The sequence below is a fragment of the Nerophis lumbriciformis genome, linkage group LG03, assembly GCF_033978685.3.
Source record: "Nerophis lumbriciformis linkage group LG03, RoL_Nlum_v2.1, whole genome shotgun sequence".
Classification (NCBI taxonomy): domain Eukaryota; kingdom Metazoa; phylum Chordata; class Actinopteri; order Syngnathiformes; family Syngnathidae; genus Nerophis; species Nerophis lumbriciformis.
This window is the reverse complement of record NC_084550.2, coordinates 9,626,897-9,651,900: the sequence shown is the minus strand read 5'-3', so window position 1 is coordinate 9,651,900 and position 25,004 is coordinate 9,626,897. Positions and strand designations below refer to the sequence as shown.

General features: G+C 41.2%; 1 protein-coding gene across 6 annotated transcripts in view; it reads right to left on the bottom strand.

Moving 5' to 3' along the window:
• LOC133578811 (uncharacterized) overlaps positions 1–25,004 on the bottom strand; it is a 180,012-nt gene that overhangs the window by 75,671 nt on the left and 79,337 nt on the right. For 5 of the 6 annotated variants that reach the window (XR_009811881.1, XM_061933304.1, XM_061933319.1 and 2 more), the window contains exons 7-8: positions 1,276–1,425; positions 63–388 (exon numbers count right to left, since the gene is read on the bottom strand). Coding sequence is in view for 5 of the 6 variants with exons in the window: in XM_061933304.1 (XP_061789288.1) it covers positions 63–388; positions 1,276–1,425 (476 nt within the window). In the remaining variant the exon portion in view is untranslated. Of the gene's footprint in view, positions 1–62; positions 389–1,275; positions 1,426–23,352; positions 23,611–25,004 lie in introns of those variants that run through there. The other variant, XM_061933340.1, reaches the window with a different exon arrangement.

Genomic DNA, 25,004 nt, shown 5'->3' with positions numbered 1-25,004 from the left:
TGATGGTTTCTTGCTTAAAAAGAATGGGTTTTGGAATCTGAAGCCTGGTCTTTTTCACTTACCTCTCTATTGCTACCACAGCTCCACTACCTCCTTCACCTCTCTCCGTGTCAGAGCCGTCCATGTCATTGATGCCTGACGATCCTTGGGAGAATTCCACGCTGCCGGCCACACCCTCAGTGGAGGACGTCCTGCTGCTCGGGTGACAGGCCAGCACAGAGCTCCGCCGATCCACCAGCTCCTTGAGGACACAGCGCACCTCCTCTTCCAGCAGAGAGGTACTCAAAGTAGAGGTGTTTAGGGGGGTGTGATAGACCTGGTAACACCCCCTGGCCTCTAATTCACCTGAGAGAAACCAGCTAGACGTTGTCTCCAACTCGCAGCAGATCTGAAATTATATTTGGAATTAGAGATTTCCGATAATATCGGACTGCCGATATTATCGGCTGATAAATGCTTTAAAATGTGATATCGGAAATTATCGGTATCGGTTTCAAATAGTAAAATGTATGACTTTTTAAAACGCCGCTGTGTACACGGACGTAGGGAAAAGTACAGAGCGCCAATAAACCTTAAAGGCACTGCCTTTGCGTGCCGGCCCAATCACATAATTATCTACAGCTTTTCACACACACAAGTGAATGCAAAGCATACTTGGTCAACAGCCAAACAGGTCACACTGAGGGTGGCCGTATAAACAACTTTAACACTGTTACAAATATGCGCCACACTGTGAACCCACACCAAACAAGAATGACAAACACATTTTCGGGAGAACAGCCGCACCGTAACACAACAGAACAAATACCCAGAAACCCTTGCAGCACTAACTCTTCCGGGACGCTACAATATACACCCCCAGCTGCTCCCTCCCACCTCAACCCCGCCCAATTCAACCTCCTCATGCTCTCTCAGGGAGAGCATGTCCCAAATTCCAAGCTGCTGTTTTGAGGCATGTTAAAAAAAAAATAATGCACTTTGTGACTTCAATAATAAATATGGCAGTGCCATGTTGGCATTTTTTTTCCATAACTTGAGTTGATTTATTTTGGAAAACCTTGTTACATTGTTTAATGCATCCAGCGGGGCATCACAACAGAATTAGGCATAATAATGTGTTAATTCCACGACTGTATATATCGGTATCGGTTGATATCGGAATCGGTAATTAAGAGTTGGACAATATCGGAATATCGGATATCGGCAAAAAAGCCATTATCGGACATCTCTATTTGGAATATCTAGAAATAAAGTCATGTTCGACTGTAAGTTTACCTGGTTGAGGAGGCCCGTGTTGCTGGAGTAGACTGCCACCTGTTGGCGAGGAGGATGAAGCGAGTCGTTGACAGACAAGAGAAACAGCATTCCGTCGTAGCCGTGTCGATTACAGAACGACTTCAACGTCTCTTCATAATCACGCCAGCGCTGGGAGGAAGAAAAATGCAAGCAAGATGAATTTTAAAAAGGTACACTGCAAAAACTGAAATCTAAGTAAAACTAAATATCTCAAATAAGGGTGATTTTTGCTTATTATCTGTCTGATAATATAATTCTTCTCACTAAGCAGATTTTATGTTAGAGTGTTTTACTTGTTTTAAGTGTTTTGGTCCTAAATGATCTCAGTAAGATATTACAGCTTGTTGCTGAGATTTGATGAGTAAAACATGCTTGAAACTAGAATATCAACTGTTGCAAAGCTGTGTCATCAACACTCACAAGTATAAAACTAAAAAGCGCATATCATTATGTCACGATAATGGCACTAACATTTACTTAATTTAAGAATATTTTTCAACATATTGAGCAATAAGGTATTTTCTTTCTTTTTTTCTACCAAGAAAAGTGCACTTGTTATTAGTGAGAATATACTTATTTTAAGGTATTTTTGCGTTCATTGAGGTTAGCTAATTTTACTTGTTTTGGAAAGTCTTGATAAGCCAAATTTTCTTGTTCTATTGGCAGATAATTTTGCTTAGTTCAAATAAAATACCACTAATTTTTGTATTTTTTTTTTCTTGCTTTTGAACACTGACTTTTTGCAGTGTATCTATGGGTCCACATGTATAATATCAATATTAATGTAACTGAGAGTGTACAAATGGACCCATTAAGGGTCCATTACTGTTAACTATCTGTCATTTAGATGGGGAAACCCTACAACTACCTCTTGGGGGTCCCCACACCCTATGGGTTATACTTGTATAGCGCTTTTCTACCTTTTAAGGTACTCAAAGCGCTTTGACACTATTTCCACATTCACCCATTCACACACACATTCTTGACAAGCCGAATTTTCTTGTTCTATTGGCAGATCATTTTGCTTAGTTAAAAAAAAAATACCCATAATTTTTGTAATTTTTTTTCTTGTTTCTGAACACTGACTTTTTGCAGTGTACCCTTTTTTGCAAAACAAAATTTTAATTTTTCAGCTCGTTTCTGGTCATAATTTTGGTTGTTACTCTATATGGAATCATTTGTAATTTAGTTATTTTCATGTGAAACTTCAGCAGATGCTGGGAATACATTTTTAAACCCAAGGTTTTCACACCAGCATTAAAAATGTCACCATTGAGCCCCATTGTGAATAACATCCATCCATTTTTCTACCGCTTGTCCCTCCTGGGGTAGCAGGGGTGCTGGAGCTTATGACAGCTGCACTCGGGCGGAAGGCGGGGTACACCCTGGACAAGTCGCCACCTCATCGCAGGGCCAACACAGATAGACAGACAACATTCACACACTACACTGCAAAAAGTCAGTGTTCAAAAACAATAAAAAAATAATAAAAAAATGAGTGGTATTTTATTTGAACTAAGCAAAATTATCTGCCAATAGAACAAGAAAATTTGGCTTGTCAAGACTTTCCAAAACAAGTAAAATTAGCTAATAGGGCTGCGAATCTTTGGGTGTCCCACGATTCGATTCAATATCGATTCTTGGGGTCACGATTCGATTCAAAATCGATCATTTTCGATTCAACGCGATTCTCGATTCAAAAACAACATTTTCCCGATTCAAAACAATTCTCTATTCATTCAATATATAGGATTTCAGCAGGATCTACCCCAGTCTGCTGACATGCAAGCAGAGTAGCAGATTTTTGTAAAAAGCTTTTATAATTGTAAAGGACAATGTTTTATCAACTGATTGCAATAATGTCAATTTGTTTTAACCATCAAATGAACCAAAAATATGACTTATTTTATCTTTGTGAAAATATTGGACACAGTGTGTTGTCAAGCTTATGAGATGCGATGCAAGTGTAAGCCACTGTGACACTATTGTTCTTTTTTTATTTTTATAAATGTCTAATGATAATGTCAATGAGGGATTTTTAATCACTGCTATGTTGAAATTGTAACTAATATTGATACTGTTGTTAATATTCATTTTTGTTTCACTACTTTTGGTTTGTTCTGTGTCGTGTTTGTGTCTCCTCTCAATTGCTCTGTTTATTGCAGTTCTGAGTGTTGCTGGGTCGGGTTTGCTTTTGGAATTGGATTGCATTGTTATGGTATTGCTGTGTATTGTTGGATTGATTAATTAAAAAGAAAAATAATTACTTTTTTTTTTTTTTATGAAAAAATAAATTAATTAAAAAAACAGATAAAAAAAAAAGAAGAGAGAATCGATTCTGAATCACACAACATGAGAATTGCGATTCGAATTCAAATCGATTTTTTCCCACAGCCCTATTAGCTAACCTCAATGAACCCAAAAATACCTTAAAATAAGTATTTTCTCACTAATAATCAATCAATCAATGTTTATTCATATAGCCCTAAATCACAAGTGTCTCGAAGGGCTGCACAAGCCACAACGACATCCTCGGTACAAAGCCCACATAAGGGCAAGGAAAAACTCACCCCAGTGGGACGTCGATGTGAATGACAATGAGAAACCTTGGAGAGGACAAGTGCACTTTTCTTGGTAGAAAAAAAGAGACCTTTTTGCTCAATATGTTGAAAAATATTCTTAAATGAAGTAAATGCTGGTGCCATTATCTTGACATAATGATATGCGCTCGGCATCATGATTTTTTTTATGCTTGAAGTAAGAAATGATTACTTTAAAAAAGCAGTTTTATACTTTTGAGTGTTGATGACACAGCTTTGCAACAGTTGATATTCTAGTTTCAAGCATGTTTTACTCAATATAGGTCATCAAATCTCAGCAACAAGCTGTAATATCTTACTGAGATCATTTAGGACCAAAACCCTTAAAACAAGTAAAACACCCTAACATAAAATCTGCTTAGTGAGAATAATTATCTTATCAGACAGAAAATAAGCAAATATCACCCTTATTTGAGATATTTCATCTTACTTAGATTTCAGTTTTTGCAGTGTAGGGCCAATTTAGTGTTGCCAATCAACCTATCCCCAGGTGCATGTCTTTGGAGGTGGGAGGAAGCCGGAGTAGCCGGAGGGAACCCACGCAGTCACGGGGAGAACATGCAAACTCCACACAGAAACTCAGGTGTATTGTGAGGCACACACTAACCGTGCCTCATTGTAAACACATTTTTGAGTAATTACACAATCTAATTATGCATTTTTGAATTTCTTTTTGGAGAAAACTAGCATATGACTGACTACATGTGCATGTGTTTGCGTGTGTGCTTTGGCTTGAGGGACATGGTTTGCATAACACAAAAGGAGAGTTTTCACCTGGGCTGTTGTCCTGCTACAGCCAGTCATAAAATAGATGTCACCTGGCTGAGGGAAATCTGAGTCATTACGTTTGCTTTAACAGATACATGCTGCAAGAAGGCATTGATACAACTGTGGTGTCACCCTTTGACTTGTTTATGACATCATACATTTTAGAGTTATTTTGGGGAAAGTAAAAAACACCACTTAGTGTTGTTTTTACTACCAAAGCTGGACAGTGCATTGGTGTGTCTACACTGCAAAAAGTCAGTATTCAATAACAAGAAAAAAAAAATACAAAAATGAGGGGTATTTTATTTGAACTAAGCTAAATTATCTGCCAATAGAACAAGAAAATTCGGCTTGTCAAGACTTTCCAAAACAAGTAAAATTAGCTAACCTCAATGAACCCAAAAATACCTTAAAATAAGTATATTCTCACTAATAACAAGTGCACTTTTCTTGGTCGAAAAAAAAGAGACCTTTTTGCTCAATATGTTGAAAAATATTCTTAAATGAAGTAAATGCTAGTGCCATTATCTTGACATAATGAATTACATTTCTTGAAACCAGCAAACTTATACTAAAAACTAATTTATTGTTCTTAATGGAAAGGCAACAAGGCAACCGCTTGTTACTCTCGGGGTCTCCTAGCCGCTCAGGCAAATCATATGGTCTAAAAATGCATTTTTCCATCGATAACATGACATCATCGCGCCAAGTGCGTGCTCTTTCAGTCAATTAGTGTGCATATATACAGCCCGGTCCCTGGCCAAATTTTTTTTTATTGTAATTTTGAGGAATTTATCTGAATGTGCATGAACTATTTCTGTTCAAAGTTGTTAGAAATGTCACATGTTAAATGTTTAAATATTAACTGTCAGTTTACTGTACTGTGCCAACTGTACTACTATATGAGTACGTATTTTCTATTGTTTCATTGTAAATAAAACAGCAAAGTCCATTTGGGTGCCATCTGTTTTAATTATGAGACACAATTGTGTCAAAATCATGATTTTTTTTCCATGCTTGAAATAAGTACTGTAAAAAAGTAGTTTTATACTTGTGAGTGTTGATGACACAGCTTTGCAACAGTTGATATTCTAGTTTCAAGCATGTTTTACTCAATATAGGTCATCAAATCTCAGCAACAAGCTGTAATATCTTACTGAAATCATTTAGGACCAAAACCCTTAAAACAAGTAAAACACTAACATAAAATCTGCTTAGTGAGAAGAATTATCTTATTAGACAGAAAGAAAGCAAATATCACCCTTATTTGAGATATTTAATCTTACTTAGATTTCAGTTTTTGCAGGGTATTGTGCTTTGGTTGTAGCACTTCAATGTGAGAATTATGGTGAAGGATGACTCCCTCAGGTGGGCACATGGGTTGTTGCAGCTGGGAAATACTGGGTGAATATTAGTCCAAAAACATGCCGAAATCTTTCTGCACACATCTAGAATGGAAAAATTCTCCAAACTCATTCCAAACAGTAAATATGACACATTTTTAAATGTTTTGCATGAAACCTTGAAATTAGAAACCCTTTAAGGGTGATGTTTTGTAATGACAATGCAATTAAACTGTGTGTTTATAATGGGAGATAAAGGGGATGTTTTGTCACAAGAGCATGGGGGTGTCATGAGTAGAAAATTAAAAAAAAATAATAATAATAATGTAAAAAAAAAAAACAACCTAGAGATGCTTTAAAATGTAATATCGGAAATTATCGGTATCGGTTTCAAAAAGTAAAATGTATGACTCTTTAAAACGTTGCTGTACAGAGTGGTACACGGACGTAGGGAGAAGTACAGAGCGCCAATAAACCTTAAAGGCACTGCCTTTGCGTGCCGGCCCAATCACATAATATCTACAGCTTTTCACACACACAAGTGAATGCAATACATACTTGGTCAACAGCCATACAGGTCACACTGAGGGTGGCCGTATAAACAACTATAACACTGTTACAAATATGCGCCACACTGCGAACCCACACCAAACAAGAATGACAAACACATTTCGGGAGAACATCCGCACCGTAACACAACATAAACACAACAGAACAAATACCCAGAACGCCTTGCAGCACTAACTCTTCCGGGGTGCTACAATATACACCCCCCTGGTACCCCCCACCTCAACCCCGCCCACCTCAACCTCCTCATGCTCTCTCAGGGAGAGCAAGCAATTCCAAGCTGCTGTTTTGAGGCATGTTAAAAAAAAATAATGCACTTTGTGACTTCAATAATAAATATGGCAGTGCCATGTTGGCATTTTTTTCCATAACTTGAGTTGATTTATTTTGGAAAACCTTGTTACATTGTTTAATGCATCCAGCGGGGCATCACAACTAAATTAGGCATAATAATGTGTTAATTCCACGACTGTATATATCGGTATCGGTTGATATCGGAATCGGTAATAACGAGTTGGACAATATCGGATATCGGCAAAAAGGCCATTATCGGACATCTCTAGTTCCCAGTAAGGTTTACTAAAAGCATTTTTTTACTAAATGTATTTAATGTATTCATTTTACTTAAAGCAATTTTTAAAATTTTGTATTTTATTTAAAGCAAATTAAAATGGTTAAAAATAGGATACAAATCAAGATTAATAAAAAACTGTCTAACAATGAGTTATAAACATTACGTTTCTTGTATACCAATGATTAATAAACATTCTCTTCCACTGTTGTTACTGTTAGAATAATCGTTTCAAAATTATCACAAAAACTTTGTGTTACATTGAGGTTCTGGTGAGAAGACAAAAGCTGTCTTTGAAACCTACCAAGAGTAAGGCTCGTAAAACTCCACTGTGTAGGGGGGGAAAGCAAGATGAAGGTGTTCCTGTGTTCTTTCATGTATGGTAATCAACAGAAAGATATTGTTCTAACCCAAGCACTTCAAAGCGGAGAGATGGTAGGATCTGCCCAATTTCCAGACGAACTCTTTTTGAACTATTTTATGGACCTCTTTTTGAATTATTTTACGAACGTCTTTTTGAACTATTTTATGGACCTTTTTTTTTTTAAACTATTTTACGAACTCTTTTTGAATTGACCTTTTCTGCGAATTGTTCACAACCTTTTCTGTGAACTTTCTGCGACCTTTGTCCTTTGGAAACAGCGGTGGCCATGTGGTCGGGGAGGGTCCAAAATAAAAGAAGGAGGCGTGCAATCTTTTGGCGAGAGCGTGCTGAGATACTGTCGAGGGTACAGTGTACAGACGACTCTCCTCAATATTGAGTCCAAATTGAATTCTGTCTCTGTTTAATTCTTTGCCTTTTGTCTTGTTTAATAGATGTCATCAGTGTTTGAACCTGACAGTTACTGCAGTCACTAGATACATAGAATAGAATATAGTTTTATTTGTCATTATTAAAGTGAACAGGTTCAAAGAACAACAAAATTGGAGCAGATCCCCTAAGGCAGTGGTCCCCAACCACCGGGGAGGTAAATCCCCATCCTCAACCACCGCCCTGTTCCGGTCCATGGACCAATTGGTACCGGGCCGCACAAGAAATAAATAAAAAATATTATTATTATTATTTTTGTTAATTAAATCAACATAAAAAAAAACACAATATATACATTATATATCAATATAGATCAATACAGTCTGCAGGGATACAGTCCGTAAGCACACATGATTGTATTTCTTTATGACAAAAAAAAATTAGGGACAAATTTTCAAGCGTTGACCGGTCCGCAGCTACAAAAAGGTTGGGGACCACTGCCCTAAGGTGCATACACAATAATTTAGTAATATAAATAGTAAAAAAAAAAAAAAAGATAAAAAAGAATATATATATATATATATATATATATATATATATATTAGGGATGTCCCGATCCAGGTTTTTGCACTTCCGATCCGATACCGATATTGTTTTTGCATTTCCGATCCGATACCGATACTGACCGATACCGATACTGACCGATACTGGCCTATCCGAGCATGTATTAAAGTTTAAAGTTATTTAGCCTACTTAGTTGTCAGAATCATGTTGAAAAGGGTTTTAGTACTCTTGATAACAACTAGCCAGCTGAATTAGGGGAGTTTGAATAATACACAATGGTTGGTAACAAGAAACGGACCTGTTTATTCAAGGATAAACACAAAATAGACAAAATTATACATGACAAACAGAAATGGCATCATTGAACTAGGGCTGGGCGATATGGCCTTTTTTTAATATTGCGATATTTTAAGGCCATATTGCGATACACAATATATATCTCGATATTTTGCCTTAGCCTTGAATGAACACTTGATGCATATAATCACAGCAGTATGATGATTCTATGTGTTTTGATTGATTGATTGAGACTTTTATTAGTAGGTTGCACAGTGAAGTACATATTCCGTACAATTGACCACTAAATGGTAACACCCCAATAAGTTTTTCAACTTGTTTAAGTCGGGGTCCACTTAAATTGATTCATGATACAGATATATACTATCAGATATATACTATCATCATAATACAGTCATCACACAAGATAATCACATTGAATTATTTACATTATTTATCATCCAGGGTGTGGAGGGGGGCGCCGGATATAAGTGTCAAAAAGACAGCCAAAAGAGTTTGATATGAGGATAAATCTAAAGTTAAAATATAGGGTAGAAATGCACCCATTTGCAGGAAATGTAGTCTTGATTTTCAAAATTTTCTTTCAAGGCTTGCATGTCTACATTAAAACATTATTCTTCATACTGCATTAATATATGCTACTTTTAAACTTTCATGCAGAGAAGGAAATCACAACTAAAAAAATCACACATTTTTTCATACGGTGTTGTGGAAATTTTTGCCTCGGCATTTTGATGGTGTGGACGTGTGGCACCGAATGGAGATAAGCGTCTTGACAGACGTTATAATATTTGAACAATGATGATGAAAACTGTTTTCTCTGTCGTGTCCGTGTGTCGAAAATTGTTATGCGCTTATTTTTTTATTTGATTTTGTGCGTGGCATAGATTTGCTATGCGCAGAGGACGCTTAAACAGTGCGCAATTGCACAGGCGAGCACCTTAGAGCAGTGGTTCTCAAATGGGGGCACGCGTACCTCTGGGGGTACTTGAAGGTATGCCAAGGGGTACGTGAGATTTTTTTCAAATGTCTCAAAAAAAAAATTCAGTGTTGACAGCTAGATTTTTGTGGACATGTTCCATAAATATTGATGTTAAAGATTTCTTTTTTTGTGAATAAATGTTTGGAATTAAGTTCATGAATCCAGATGGATCTATATTACAATCCCCAAAGAGGGCACTTTAAGTTGATGATTACTTCTATGTGTAGAAATCTTTATTTATAATTGAATCACTTGTTTATTTTTCAACAAGTTTTTAGTTATTTTTATATCTTTTTTTCCAAATAGTTCAAGAAAGACCACAACAAATGAGCAATATTTTACACTGTTATACAATTTAATAGATCAGAAACTGATGACATCGTGCTGTATTTTACTTCTTTATCTCTTTTTTTCAACCAAAAATGCTTTGTTCTGATTAGGGGGTACTTGAATTAAAAAAATGTTCACAGGGGGTACATCACTGAAAAAAGGTTGAGAACCACTGCCTTAGAGGGAGCGTTGCTCGCACGGATGCGCTAGCATCACAGCTAACGTTAGCCATGCTGCTACCTCTCTGCTCGGGGAGGACGTATACGTATGTGACGTATGACGTGACAGTATGTGACGTATGACGTGACAGTATGTGGCGTGTGTAAGAAGGTGCACTTGCTGTCTGTGAGAGGGAGACACAGGAAAGAGTGAGAAGAGCCTGTCGTGTAATGCCAGCAGCTAAAAGCAACTGCGTGAGAATTCACAGACCTGTGGATGTGTTGAAGGTGTGCTGGAAAATGCGGAACGGAAATTACGGAGCAGCAGAAAAGTGGAATGTATTATTTAAATCGGACCAGATTTTTTTTTAAACTGGATCTGGATTGGCATTTTCCCATGCCTTGCCGATACGCAATTTTTGGCAAATATCGGCAGCCGATCCGATCCAAATATCTGATCGGGACATCCCTAGTGTATATATATATATATATATATATATATATATATATATATATATATATATATATATATATATATATATATATATATATATATATATATATGTATGTGTGGGAAAAAAATCACAAGACTATTTCATCTCTACAGGCCTGTTTCATGAGGGGGGGTACCCTCAATCGTCAGGAGATTTTAATGGGAGCATTCGCATACCATGGTTTATATAGGGCACAGAGTGGGTGGGTACAGGCTGGCCTAGGGGCGTGGTGATTGGCTCATGTGTTGCCTAGGAGGTGTTTCCGTCTATGGCGGCATGTTGTTACAATTTCGCTGCGCTTGTTGAGGGATGACAGGTCTGGACGGTAAATAATAAACAGTTTCTCTTTCAAGCATAGGTTGCATCTTTTATTACCACTATTGTAAGGTGTGCTGGATGCAAGAATTTGCCATGTTATTGAATATTCAACATTATTGTCTTTGAGGTCCCAAATGTGTTTGCTGAGTTCTGTGGTATTTCGCAGGTTTTTGTTCCTGAAAGAAGCCTTGTGATTCTTCCATCTGGTTTTGAATTCTCCCTCGGTTAATCCTACATATGTGTCGGATGTGTTAATGTCCTTGCGTATTACCTTAGATTGGTAGACAACTGATGTTTGTAAGCACCCCCCGTTGAGGGGGCAATCAGGTTTCTTTCGACAATTACATCCTTTGTTGGTTTTGGAGTCGCTCTGTCTGAGGGCCGACGGCTCATTTGCAATTGTTTTGTTGTGGTTTGAGATGATTTGTCGTATATTGTTCATGCAGCTGTAGCTCAATTTAATGTTGTTCTTGTTGAATACTTTTCTTAGGATGTTGTCTTTGGGAAAGTGTTTGTCAATCAGATTGAGGAATTTGTGTCCAATGTTCGTTGAGACGTTTTTGCTGTATGGGGGGTTGTACCAGATGATGTCGTTCCGTTTTCTGTTCTTTTTTGGCTGGTTTCCTGGCGTGGGTTCATAGGTGAGGGTGAAATTGTATCCGCTTTCATCAAGGGCTTTTTGGTACGGGGGGGTTGCTTGGTCAAATTCAGCTTTGCTAGATGACAGCATCGATAGCCTTTTATTGATTCCGGTAGGTATTCTTTTCGTGGTGGTGGATGGGTGGTTGCTGTCATGGTGCACGTATTGGAGTGTTGTGTTGGGTTTCGTGAATGGTTGGTAGCTGTTATTTCTCAGGTTGAAAGTGACGTCAAGGAAGTTGACGGTTTGCTTGTTGGCTTCAATAGTGATCCGTAGGCCGTTCTCTTTGAAAATTTGGCATATGCGCTTCTTGGTATTCTCGCTGCTCCTTGGTGAGGCGCGACACACTGCCAGTCCGTCATCACGGTAAATACCAAGGTTCAGATTGAGGCTAGCGAGCTGGGAGAGGAGGAAACTCCCAACGAGTTCACACGTTTCTGCTCCGTCAAAACTTCCCATAGGGACGTCAAATGTTGCATTGTTCTTTTTTTGCCATGGTGTACTGTTGTGGATGGATATATATATATATATCCACACTCATGCATATATCCATACATATGCATATATATCCATATACACATATAACATTATTGCACATACATGTTACTACTTCTACAATATTTCTCATCCCAATTCCACGTTGGGATTTATCTGCGGCGATGAGAGATAAAAATGCACCCAGAGACATTTTGTGATTTATGGGTTGGCAATTAAAATGTTTGCTCTTAAACCAGCCGCCATTCACACATTATGGTAATTCCCTGGCACATGCAGCGACTGATGGATGAAAAAGTTGCATTAACGGGTTGTTGTTTGTCGAGCAAAAAGTAGTGTTTTGTTTTTAGCGTTCTTTCTTGGAATGATTAACAGCCATGATTTTTTTTGCAAAGCTGAACTGCTTGTAAAACATATTTGCTCGATTTATTCATTTAGACCTGCCGAACAACTGTTGTTTTTTTTACGGAAGTAAATGAAAACTAAACGAGGCAGTTTAAGTAAAACTGATTCAAATCTCAATAAAGTCATACAACCGTAAATACAGTATTATTTTGTCAAACAGCTGAGGGCAACTCTTATCTATTTTTTAAATACTCCACAAGATGGCAGTGGCTGCATTTTAAATATGCTTGCAGGGCTCGAATTTAACGCCGTAATGCCCCAAAAATTGACCAACATTTGTGGCAAGAACATGCCGTAACCGCCCTCGACTTCTTACTTGTTAAAGGGGTGTAACAATAAACGGTATAACGATAATTTGCAAAGAAATTCTAGACGGTTAGTAATACCGTCTAATTTTTTAATTACCGAAAAACCGTCATTTATTAATGCATTTTAAGCAACAGGAAGTCAGGCGCATGCGCACTAGCGTCGTTTAGCTTGATAATCATGGCGGACAAGCTCCGGAGATATCCCCTCGGAGTAAACGGAGCCAAGCGCTTGGTTTAAGGTCATTTTCCCTCGCTTCCCAGAGTGCGTTTAAGAGCGCACCGCTGTGTTTAGATGGAGACCGGTGTGGACAATATTGGAGACGGACGCACTTGTCCCCACAATAAAAGTATACGGCGAAGGAGAATGCAGCAGGTGATGTGTCGTGAACGTTGTCACAACTTGTTAATAAAGTCTTTAGTTTATTTACTGGGATATTTCTCAGTGGCCTAGTGGTTAGAGTGTCCGCCCTGAGATCGGTAGGTTGTGAGTTCAAACCCCGGCCGAGTCATACCAAAGACTATAAAAATGGGACCCATTACCTCCCTGCTTGGCACTCAGCATCAAGGGTTGGAATTGGGGGTTAAATCACCAAAAATGATTCCCGGGCGCGGCCACCGCTCACTGCTCACAAATGCAGAGAATAATTTCGCCACACCTCGTGTGTGTGTGACAATCATTGGTACTTTAACTTTAATTTTATATTTACTCGTCCTTTATTTAACTGCAAACTGTATCAATGTTCAAATAACATCAATACCAGCTAAAATGTTTTATCATCTCATCGAACTGAACGAAGGCTGTGAAGATTGTGTATTCGATGTGAGAGGTATCACTCCGGTTTTTTTTCTTTCTCGGTTGTTGTACTGAAACACTAGGGAGGCGTTGTTGGAGAAGAACAAAGCTTTTTTATTAGACTTAATCTTTATAAGCCAAACTGCTTTGTGTTTCATTTTGATATCAAAAAGTAAACGCCATGTTTTTTTTTTTTTTCCATGTCACGAAAGTACGTATTACTTCAAAAACCATTCATGTGACACAGCATTTTGTTCATGGTTTATTGTATATAGTTAATTCCTATACAACATATTTTTGCTCAAGATCTTAATGGATCTGTTCCAATACAGCATCTACATGTACATAAACATAAATTTAAAAAAAACCGATTCCCTCTATCAAAATGGGCTGTGGGATCACAGTCTGGGGCAAATTCTGAACTGAATCGCAAGATGGATCACATCATGGAGAAGCTTGCTGTAAAGGAAAAAATGGATATGATAGCAGCCAGCATGGACGAATAGAACAGGCAAGCCATTGTATTGTCTGCTTGAGAAAAAACTAAAATCTTTATCTACGATTTGACTCCCCCGAATGGCCTCGAGGACAAGAACAGGCTGTTCTATAATCATCCCCTGAGAAATGTCAAAGATGGACGCTTTTGACCTCCCTCCCTCCTCAACGACACCTGGAAGTCGAACTTTGCTTGCATTGCATGCAGAACGACCCTGGGCTTATGAACACAACTCCACTACACCCAAAGACAATGGGCATATACACAAACACACTCCCCACCCCCACCCCACGCCTTCACCACCGCTTAATTCCCCTTCAGGGTGATGGACGGCTGAGTAGCGCTTTATAGTAGCAGGCCGGTCTCCAGGGCCCCAACCCCCCCTCTGTTGCGAGTTGTTGTGATTATATGTAACATGTTTATGTGTGCTATGGCAAATGAGTTTTTTTCCCTTGGACTCAGTCTGGACCCCTTCCCGAAGGTCAAGCCTTTGACTGATATTTTTTACTCTTCCCCCCTTTTCCAATATCACCTTTTTCCCACCCTTTTTAAAGGCCTACTGAAATGCAATTTTCTTATTTAAACGGGGATAGCAGGTCCATTCTATGTGTCATACTTGATCATTTCGCGATATTGCCATATTTTTGCTGAAAGGATTTAGTAGAGAACATCGACGATAAAGTTCGCAACTTTCGGTCGCTGATAAAAAAGCCTTGCCTGTACCGGAAGTAGCAGACGATATGCGCGTGACGTCACAGGTTGTGGAGCTCCTCACATCCGCACATTGTTTACAATCATGGCCACCAGCAGCGAGAGCGATTCGGACCGAGAAAGCGACGATTTCCCCATTAATTTGAGCGAGGATGAAAGATTCGTGGATGAGGAAAGTGAGAGTGAAGGACTAGAGGGCAGTGGGAGCTTCAGATAGGGAAGATGCTGTAAGAGGCGGGTGGGACCTGATATTCAGCTGGGAATGACTAAAACAGTAAATAAACACAAGACATATATATACTCTATTAGCCACAACACAACCAGGCTTATATTTAATATGCCACAAATTAATCCCGCATAACAAACACGTCCATATAACCCGCCAATACAACTCAAACACCTGCACAACACACTCAATCCCACAGCCCAAAGTACCGTTTACCTCCCCAAAGTTCATACAGCACATATATTTCTCCAAAGTCCCCAAAGTGACGTACGTGACATGCACATAGCGGCACGCACGTACGGGCAAGCGATCAAATGTTTGGATGCCGCAGCTGCATGCGTACTCACGGTACCGCGTCTGCGCATCCAACTCAAAGTCCTCCTGGTAAGAGTCTCTGTTGTCCCAGTTCTCCACAGGCCAATGGTAAAGCTTGACTGTCATCTTTCGGGAATGTAAACAATGAAACACCGGCTGTGTTATCCGGCACAACAGTCAGGGGGTGCATTCTACGGCGGGGGTGCGTTATCCGGCACAACACCTGCCGCAATACACCGCTTCCCACCTACAGCTTTCTTCTTTGCTGTCTCCATTGTTCATTGAACAAATTGCAAAAAAATTCACCAACACAGATGTCCAGAATACTGTGGAATTTTGCGATGAAAACAGACGACTTAATAGCTGGCAACCATGCTGTCCCAAAATGTCCTCTACAATCCGTGACGTCACGCGCTGACGTCATCATACCGAGACGTTTTCAGCAGGATATTTCGCGCGAAATTTAAAATTGCACTTTAGTAAGCTAACCAGGCCGTATTGGCATGTGTTGCAATGTTAAGATTTTATCATTGATATATAAACTATCAGACTGCGTGGTCGGTAGTAGTGGGTTTCAGTAGGCCTTTAAAGGGGAACATTATCACAATTTCAGAATGGTTAAAACCATTAAAAATCAGTTCCCAGTGGCTTATTATATTTTTCAAAGTTTTTTTCAAAATTTTACCCATCACGCAATATCCCTAAAAAAAAAAGCTTCAAAGTGCCTGATTTTAACCATCGTTATATACACCCGTCCATTTTCCTGTGACGTCACATAGTGATGCCAACACAAACAAACATGGCAGAAAGAACAGCAAGCTATAGCGACATTAGCCCGGATTCAGACTCGGATTTCAGCGGCTTAAGCGATTCAACAGATTACGAATGTATTGAAACGGATGGTTGTAGTGTGGAGGCAGGTAGCGAAAACGAAATTGAAGAAGAAACTGAAGCTATTGAGCCATATCGGTTTGAACCGTATGCAAGCGAAAACGACGAAAACGACACGACAGCCAGCGACACGGGAGAAAGCGAGGACGAATTCGGCGATCGCCTTCTAACCAACGATTGGTATGTGTTTGTTTGGCATTAAAGGAAACTAACAACTATGAACTAGGTTTACAGCATATGAAATACATTTGGCAACAACATGCACTTTGAGAGTGCAGACAGCCCAGTTTTCATCAATTAATATATTCTGTAGACATACCCTCATCCGCTCTCTTTTCCTGAAAGCTGATCTGTCCAGTTTTGGAGTTGTCAGCAGGCCAGGGAAGCTAGGGTCGATATTCTTCTCTTGATCATCTTCGGTGGCATAAGGGACGGTGTGAGCCAAGACATCCAGGGGGTTTAGCTCGCTCGTCTGCGGGAACAAACTGCCGCCATTGCTTGCCGTGCTACCGAGGCCCTTTGTCCCTGAATTGCTCACACACTCCGGCAGATTCAATGGGGGTCTGGCGGCAGATTTCTTTGACTTTATCGTTGGAAATGCATCTGCTTTGAGTGTCGCAGGATATCCACACATTCTTGCCATCTCTGTCGTAGCATAGCTTTCGTCGGTAAAGTGTGCGGAACAAACGTCCAATTTCTTGCCACTTTCGCATCTTTGGGCCACTGGTGCAACTTGAATCCGTCCCTGTTCGTGTTGTTACACCCTCCGACAACACACCGATGATGTCTCCAAGGTACGGAAAACAGTCGAAAAAACGGAAAATAACAGAGCTGATTTGACTCGGTGTTTGAGAAAATGGCGGATTGCTTCCCGATGTGACGCCACGTTGTGACGTCATCGCTCCGAGAGCGAATATTAGAAAGGCGTTTAGTTCGCCAAAATTCACCCATTTAGAGTTCGGAAATCGGTTAAAAAAATATATGGTCTTTTTTTCTGCAACATCAAGGTATATATTGACGCTTACATAGGTCTGGTGATAATGTTCCCCTTTAAGGAGCGCCGTAAGTGTCTGAAACGTCGGCGGTCCGTCTTGTCTCCCTGTAACGTATGTCTGCTCTTAGTGGGACTGTGCCCAAAATGTAATTTCAGTTCTTATATGTCTTGTACATGTTAAAGAATGGACAATAATAAAGCATCCTGATCCTGATTTTCATACGCAGTAGCTTATAAATAAATAATTACTAAATAACGATGTCATATTTTTAGTTCCCAGTGTGAAGCGACTGGGATGAGAATCAGCACCTCCAAGTCCTAGTCCATGGTTCTCGCCCGGAAAAGGGTGGAGTGCCATCTCCGAGTTGGGGAGGAGATCTTGCCCCAAGTGGAGGAGTTCAAGTACCTCGGAGTCTTGTTCACGAGTGAGGGAAGAGTGGATCGTGAGATCGACAGGCGGATCGGTGCGTCGTCTTCAGTAATGCGGACGCTGTATCGATCCGTTGTGGTGAAGAAGGAGCTGAGCCGGAAGGCAAAGCTCTCAATTTACCGGTCGATCTATGTTCTCACCTATGGTCATGAGCTTTGGGTTATGACAGAAAGGACAAGATCACGGGTACAAGCGGCCGAAATGAGTTTCCTCCGCCGGGTGGCGGGGCTCTCCCTTAGAGATAGGGTGAGAAGCTCTGCCATCCGGGAGGAGCTCAAAGTAAAGCCGCTGCTCCTCCACATCGAGAGGAGCCAGATGAGGTGGTTCGGGCATCTGGTCAGGATGCCACCCGAACGCCTCCCTAGGGAGGTGTTTAGGGCACGTCCGACCGGTAGGAGGCCGCGGGGAAGACCCAGGACACGTTGGGAAGACTGTCTCCCGGCTGGCCTGGGAACGCCTCGGGGTCCCACAGGAAGAGCTGGACGAAGTGGCTGGGGAGAGGGAAGTCTGGGCTTCCCTGCTTAGGTTGCTGCCCCCGCGACCCGACCTCAGATAAGCGGAAGAAGATGGATGGATGGATGAATGGATATTTTTAGTGCTCGTATTTGGTAGTTACCATTCCTGCCAACTCCCCCTGTCCTTTCTCAGCCGCACAAAGGAGCAAATTTGGCCCCGAGGTGCCAAAAAGGCAGCAGCATGGACTTCTTTAATTGGGCTTGAAATGAGCAGAAACTCTGCCTAGTGACAGGCAAACCCAGAAGGAGTGCAGGCAAAATAAAAAGTGATTGATGATGGTATGTGCCAAGGCTGTGTCAATATTAACCTGCGAGGATCAGGTAGCGCGTCGCTCCTTTGTGCATCCTTTTCTCTCGCTGCACAATTTGGCTACCATCAGGCCCATCCATCGTACACGCTCACACAGGTGTCTGACAAGGCCATTTCTCAGCACAGGTACCCTGCGAGTCCAACAACGCTTCCCGAAGACAGACAGTCACTCTCAAAAAGTACTCTTTGCTCCTTATGAGTGACATGAATCCTGCACTCCACTAAGTGCACGTGTAAGCACATTACATATAAGCATCCGCCTTTCAGTGACGCTGATAATAACTTACACCCCAGCTGTGCGCACACATGCGCACACACACACACACAACAAAGATGGAGAGATGACATGCAGGGAGACAGTCTGTCTGCCATTTGGCTCTTAACAGAGTAAATTAGCAGCCATGTTGCGTTCACACCACCTCCCACTGCAACTACACCAGACTGCGTTTCCTTATAAATTAGCCACATGTTAGCAACAACCATACACTGGCAAATCGGCCTCTTTGGAAATGTTGTTTTTCAATTTTCTATCCAGGCATGAGCCCCGAAAATGGATGGTTGGATGTGTTCGGCAAATACAAGTCCTTGGTATCATCAATTCTAGTATCTATGGCTGTGTTTGCAGCAATACTGACGTTGTGTGGATGTTGTTGTATTCCCTGTCTGCGTTCTCTCCTTAACCGTCTGATCACCACAGCGATTAAACTGTTCAGATGCACCTTCTGGCGGACGACAAGGACGAGGATACCTGCCTGGATCTGTTTTCAGACCCTGGTGATTACATATAAAAATTGAAAAGAGAAAAAAAAAAAATGATGATGCTGAACTCTGAGTGTAAACATAACTTGGGCTTAGGGAAATGAACTGTTAACTGAAAATCGCAAGAAGAAGTTATTGGGGATAAGAAGATTCTGGGGAAGTTATGTGATAAACAGGAGGGAAATGTTAGAATAATCATGTATATACATTATCACACAACTTCATGCTTAAGGGCCGTTGCTATAGTTATTATTTGTATTTTTGTATCTGCAAAACCGTCTTGTATCAGTGTTGTGTCCAGACCAGCGCCAACACATTTGCATTTTTCTATAATCATATATTGTGTCTAACTGGAGTTGTCAAGATTACCCCCTTCCCTCAGCGACAGCTTCAGTGATGTAAACAGGGACCTTCCAAATAAGAAGAAAAAGCACGCGGGCTGGACTTTTAGAACGTAGTTTGGATCTGTAACTAGAATACAGCCCAAAACACGTGTCTCCTCATTGAGCCAAATTGAACTCCGTCTCTGCATGATTCCTTGCTTCTCGTCTGTTTAATAGATGTCATCAGTGTTTGAACCTGACAATGGCGGACAGCAATGTTTCCTAACCGTAGGGCCCCATTGTTGGGCCGGCCAAAGAATACCTGTCACTCAGCTGTGGTCCGTACGGGCCTTAGTTGTAATACAATTTTCCACCACTTGTGGCAGTAATGATAATATCAAACAAACCGAAGAAGTCTGGAGCTAAAGTCATAAATAAGTTTTTTTAAAGGGGAACTGCACTTTTTTATTTTATTTTGCCTATCGTTGACAAACATGAGAGTATTATTCTAACACTATTCTGTGTTATATGTGCTTTATGTTGCACGATTGCACCAAGAAAAATTCCTAGTTTGTGAACCCGTTCTCAAACAATGGCAATAAAATCTATTCTGATTCTGAGAGACTATAACACTTTTTTTTTTTTTAAGGATTTTAAAGATTAATAAAAAAAAGCTTGAAAGATGCGGCTAATGGGAGTCACCGTTGTAGCCTTCAAAACCCTCTAAACAACTTCAAAACCTTCCAGCAACATTTTATATACACACTGCAAGTCTATATATAATGTAGTAACAGACACATTCATAACAATATGTAAAATGTACAATATTTACCGTATTTTGATACATTTGAATTATTTCCAGGATTTATTTCTTCCGCGCATTGATTTCTGTTTCCATAGCAGCGCACGTCTGACTTCTAATCATGACAGGCTTGGTAACAGACAACGAAGACAACTAGTTTTGAAAAAATGAGGATTCACATCCTTATCTTTTTTAATCTGAATATACGGAGGATGAACTGCTGCTTATAGTGTCACACCGCGGTGAGAGATGTCTTGTCTTGGTTTTTTGTGTCTTGTGAATTGCATGTTTTAGTTTGAAAAGTAACTCTCCTCTCGTTTCAGGTCATTTGCCCTTCCTTTTGTGTCATCAGTCTGACGTCATCCCTGATTCCTGATTGTTTCCACCTGTTCCCCATTACCCTCATGTGTCTTATAAGCCCACGCCTCCCTTTGTTCTGTGCCAGATTGTCTCGTTTGTTCGTGCCTCTCTAGTGTCCTGTCCATGCCTTGCCTCGTCTCTTGTTTGAATATCTTGATCCTGAATTCCCTTGTTGGATTGCTGGATTGGCAGACCGGGGTGGTGGTTCCTCTCTTTAAGAAGGGGAACCGGAGGGTGTGCTCTAACTATCGTGGGATCACACTCCTCAGCCTTCCCGGTAAGGTCTATTCAGGTGTACTGGAGAGGAGGCTACGCCGGATAGTCGAACCTCGGATTCAGGAGGAACAGTGTGGTTTTCGTCCTGGTCGTGGAACTGTGGACCAGCTCTATACTCTCGGCAGGGTCCTTGAGGGTGCATGGGAGTTTGCCCTACCAGTCTACATGTGTTTTGTGGACTTGGAGAAGGCATTCGACCGTGTCCCTCGGGAAGTCCTGTGGGGAGTGCTCAGAGAGTATGGGGTATCGGACTGTCTGATTGTGGCAGTCCGCTCCCTGTATGCTCAGTGCCAGAGCTTGGTCCGCATTGCCGGCAGTAAGTCGGACACGTTTCCAGTGAGCGTTGGACTCCGCCAAGGCTGCCCTTTGTCACCGATTCTGTTCATAACTTTTATGGACAGAATTTACTAGGCGCAGTCAAGGCGTTGAGGGGATCTGGTTTGGTGGCTGCAGGATTAGGTCTCTGCTTTTTGCAGATGATGTGGTCCTGATGGCTTCATCTGGCCAGGATCTTCAGCTCTCACTGGATCGGTTCGCAGCCGAGTGTGAAGCGACTGGGATGAGAATCAGCACCTCCAAGTCCGAGTCCATGGTTCTCGCCTGGAAAAGGGTGGAGTGCCATCTCCGGGTTGGGGAGGAGATCTTTCCCCAAGTGGAGGAGTTCAAGTACCTCGGAGTCTTGTTCACGAGTGAGGGAAGAGTGGATCGTGAGATCGACAGGCGGATCGGTGCGGCGTCTTCAGTAATGCGGACGCTGTATCGATCCGTTGTGGTGAAGAAGGAGCTGAGCCGGAAGGTAAAGCTCTCAATTTACCGGTCGATCTACGTTCCCATCCTCACCTATGGTCATGAGCTTTGGGTTATGACCGAAAGGACAAGATCACGGGTACAAGCGGCCGAAATGAGTTTCCTCCGCCGGGTGGCGGGGCTCTCCCTTAGAGATAGGGTGAGAAGCTCTGCCATCCGGGGGGAGCTCAAAGTAAAGCCGCTGCTCCTCCACATCGAGAGGAGCCAGATGAGGTGGTTCGGGTATCTGGTCAGGATGCCACCCGAACACCTCCCTAGGGAGGTGTTTAGGGCACGTCCGACCGGTAGGAGGCCGCGGGGAAGACCCAGGACACGTTGGGAAGACTATGTCTCCCGGCTGGCCTGGGAACGCCTCGGGGTCCCACAGGAAGAGCTGGACGAAGTGGCTGGGGAGAGGGAAGTCTGGGCTTCCATGCTTAGGCTGCTGCCCCCGCGACCCGACCTCGGATAAGCGGAAGAAGATGGGTGGATGGATGGATGAATTCCCTTGTTGATATTTTGAGTTTTCTTTTTCTCCTCCTCAGCAGAGGGATTTTGGTTATTTAGTTTTGCAGCTGAAGTGGTGAGTTTACTTTTTTCTTACAGTTCTTCCTTTTACTCAATTTTTGAGTGACACCTTTTGTTAACCTTTTTTAGATAAGATACAGTGTAGAAGTTGTATAGCCATTATTTCTCCCTCCTATTGGAGCGTTTTTTTCGTCTAATTACAACATTGGGAATGTTGCTGCTGTGCAATATACGTGTTAAGAATTATTTTGTGCACTAAAAATCATAATTGGAGTTAAAAAAGACCTTACCAGATGCTGTGATTGGGAAAAAGTAGCACCATCTGGTGGACAGATCTAGGAATGTGGAATTAAAAACCAGTCGTCCCTATTTTATTTGAATCTGAACAAGGATGTTGTGATATGATTTAGCTGCAGACATGTTTGACAAGTTACATTAAGGAACACCATGTGGTTGCATTTGCACATTTAAAAAAAATAGTATGAAGCAAAGCTTATATTTAATCCTACCCCTTTTTTACAGATAGTTGATTTACACTATAACTGCCATTTTTACATTAAGTTGACTTCCTGTTTGAAAGAAGGAAAACAATTAAAGCGTTATAACGTACGTACTGCAGACATCCCCTGAGGACACTTCAGTGACGGACGCTCTGACCTCCCTTCAACAACACCCGGGACTTGAACTTTGCTCATAATGCCAACAGAGCGACACCGGGCCTAAAGACACAACACTACACCCTGGACAATGAGCATATGCATCCCACCCCCCATCTGCCTCCGTAGACCCCACATCCTACCCTCTGTTGCAAGTCTTGTGGATTCTTTGTAACTTGTTTATCTGTGCTATGGCTATTAAGGTTTTTTCCCTGCCCTCAGTCTGGACCCCCTCTCCAGGAGTCCAGCCTTAGACTGAATATTTTTTTTACTCCCCTCCCCCCCAATGTTTACCTGTCTTCCACATTTTTAAGGGGTGCCGGAAGTTGGCTGACCCATCGGCGGTCCTGTTCTGTCTCCCTGTAATGTTTGTCTGCTCTTGTTTGTGGTTGTTCGCTCCAGCTGCGACACGTCTTTATGAGTTGTATCGTCTATGTCCTTGTCGTGGAGATGATGTCATCGTCAGTATTTGTCCGGGCCCTTGATGTTTTTAACAAGTACTCTGACTTCTTTGTGTCCTCCAGTTTCATTTAGGATTCAATTCAGGTTTCAATGGATGAACAAATGTGTCACCTTTTTGCGTCACTTTGTCTTTTTGAAGCTAATTTAAAAGATTTACCAATGTTATCCAATTTTTAAAATTAGACTTTATTCAACACAATGGCAATAATAAAAGTGAATCGCACTAAATGCACCAATAAGATCTCTTTAGGGTTAAAGCAGGGGTGTCAAACGTACGGCCCGAGGGCCGGATCAGGCCCGAACAGTAGAGATGTCCGATAATATCGGACTGCCGATATTATCGGCCGAGAAATGCTTTTAAATGTAATATCGGAAATTATCGGTATCGGTTTCAAAAAGTAAAACGTATGACTTTTTAAAACGCCGCTGTATGGAGTGGTACACGGATGTAGAGAGAAGTACAGAGCAGTTGCGTCTCCCAGTCATACTTGCCAACCCTCCCCATTTTCCCGGGAGACTCCCGAATTTCAGTGCCACTCCCGAAAATTTCCCGGGACAACCATTCTCCCGAATTTCTCCCGATTTCCACCCAGACAGCAATATTGGGGGCGTGCCTTAAAGGCACTGCATTTGCGTGCCGGCCCAGTCACATAATATCTACGGCTTTTCACACACACAAGTGAATGCAAAGCATACTTGGTCAACAGCCATACAGGTCACACTGAGAGTGGCCGTATAAACAACTTTAACACTGTTACAAATATGCACCACACTGTGAACCCACACCAAACAAGAATGACAAACACATTTTGGGAGAACATCCGCACCGTAACACAACATAAACACAACAGAACAAATACCCAGAACCCCTTGCAGCACTAACTCTTCCGGGGTGCTACAATATACACCCCCCGCTTCCCCTCCTACCTCAACCCCGCCCACCCCCCAACCCCGCCCACCTCAACCTCCTCATGCTCTCTCAGGGAGAGCATGTCCCAAATTCCAAGCTGCTGTTTTGAGGCATGTTAAAAAAATAATGCACTTTGTGACTTCAATAATAAATATGGCAGTGCCATGTTGGCATTTTTTTCCCATAACTTGAGTTGATTTATTTTGGAAAACCTTGTTACATTGTTTAACAAAATTAGGCATAATAATGTGTTAATTCCAAGACTGTATATATCAGTATCGGTTGATATCGGAGTCGGTAATTAAGAGTTGGACAATATCGGAATATTGGATATCGGCAAAAAAGCCATTATCGGACATCTCTACCAAACAGATTTTATCCGGCCCGCGGGATGAGTTTGCTGTGTATAAAAATTAACCTGAAATGTTTGAATAAAAGAAACTGCTGTTCTAAATGTGTCCACTGGATGTCGCAATAGCAATTATTTGTATCTTTGTAGACGATGCTACATATGTACAAAATAAAGTACATCAGTCGAGGAAAATGATCAAACTACATACCGTATTTTCCGGAC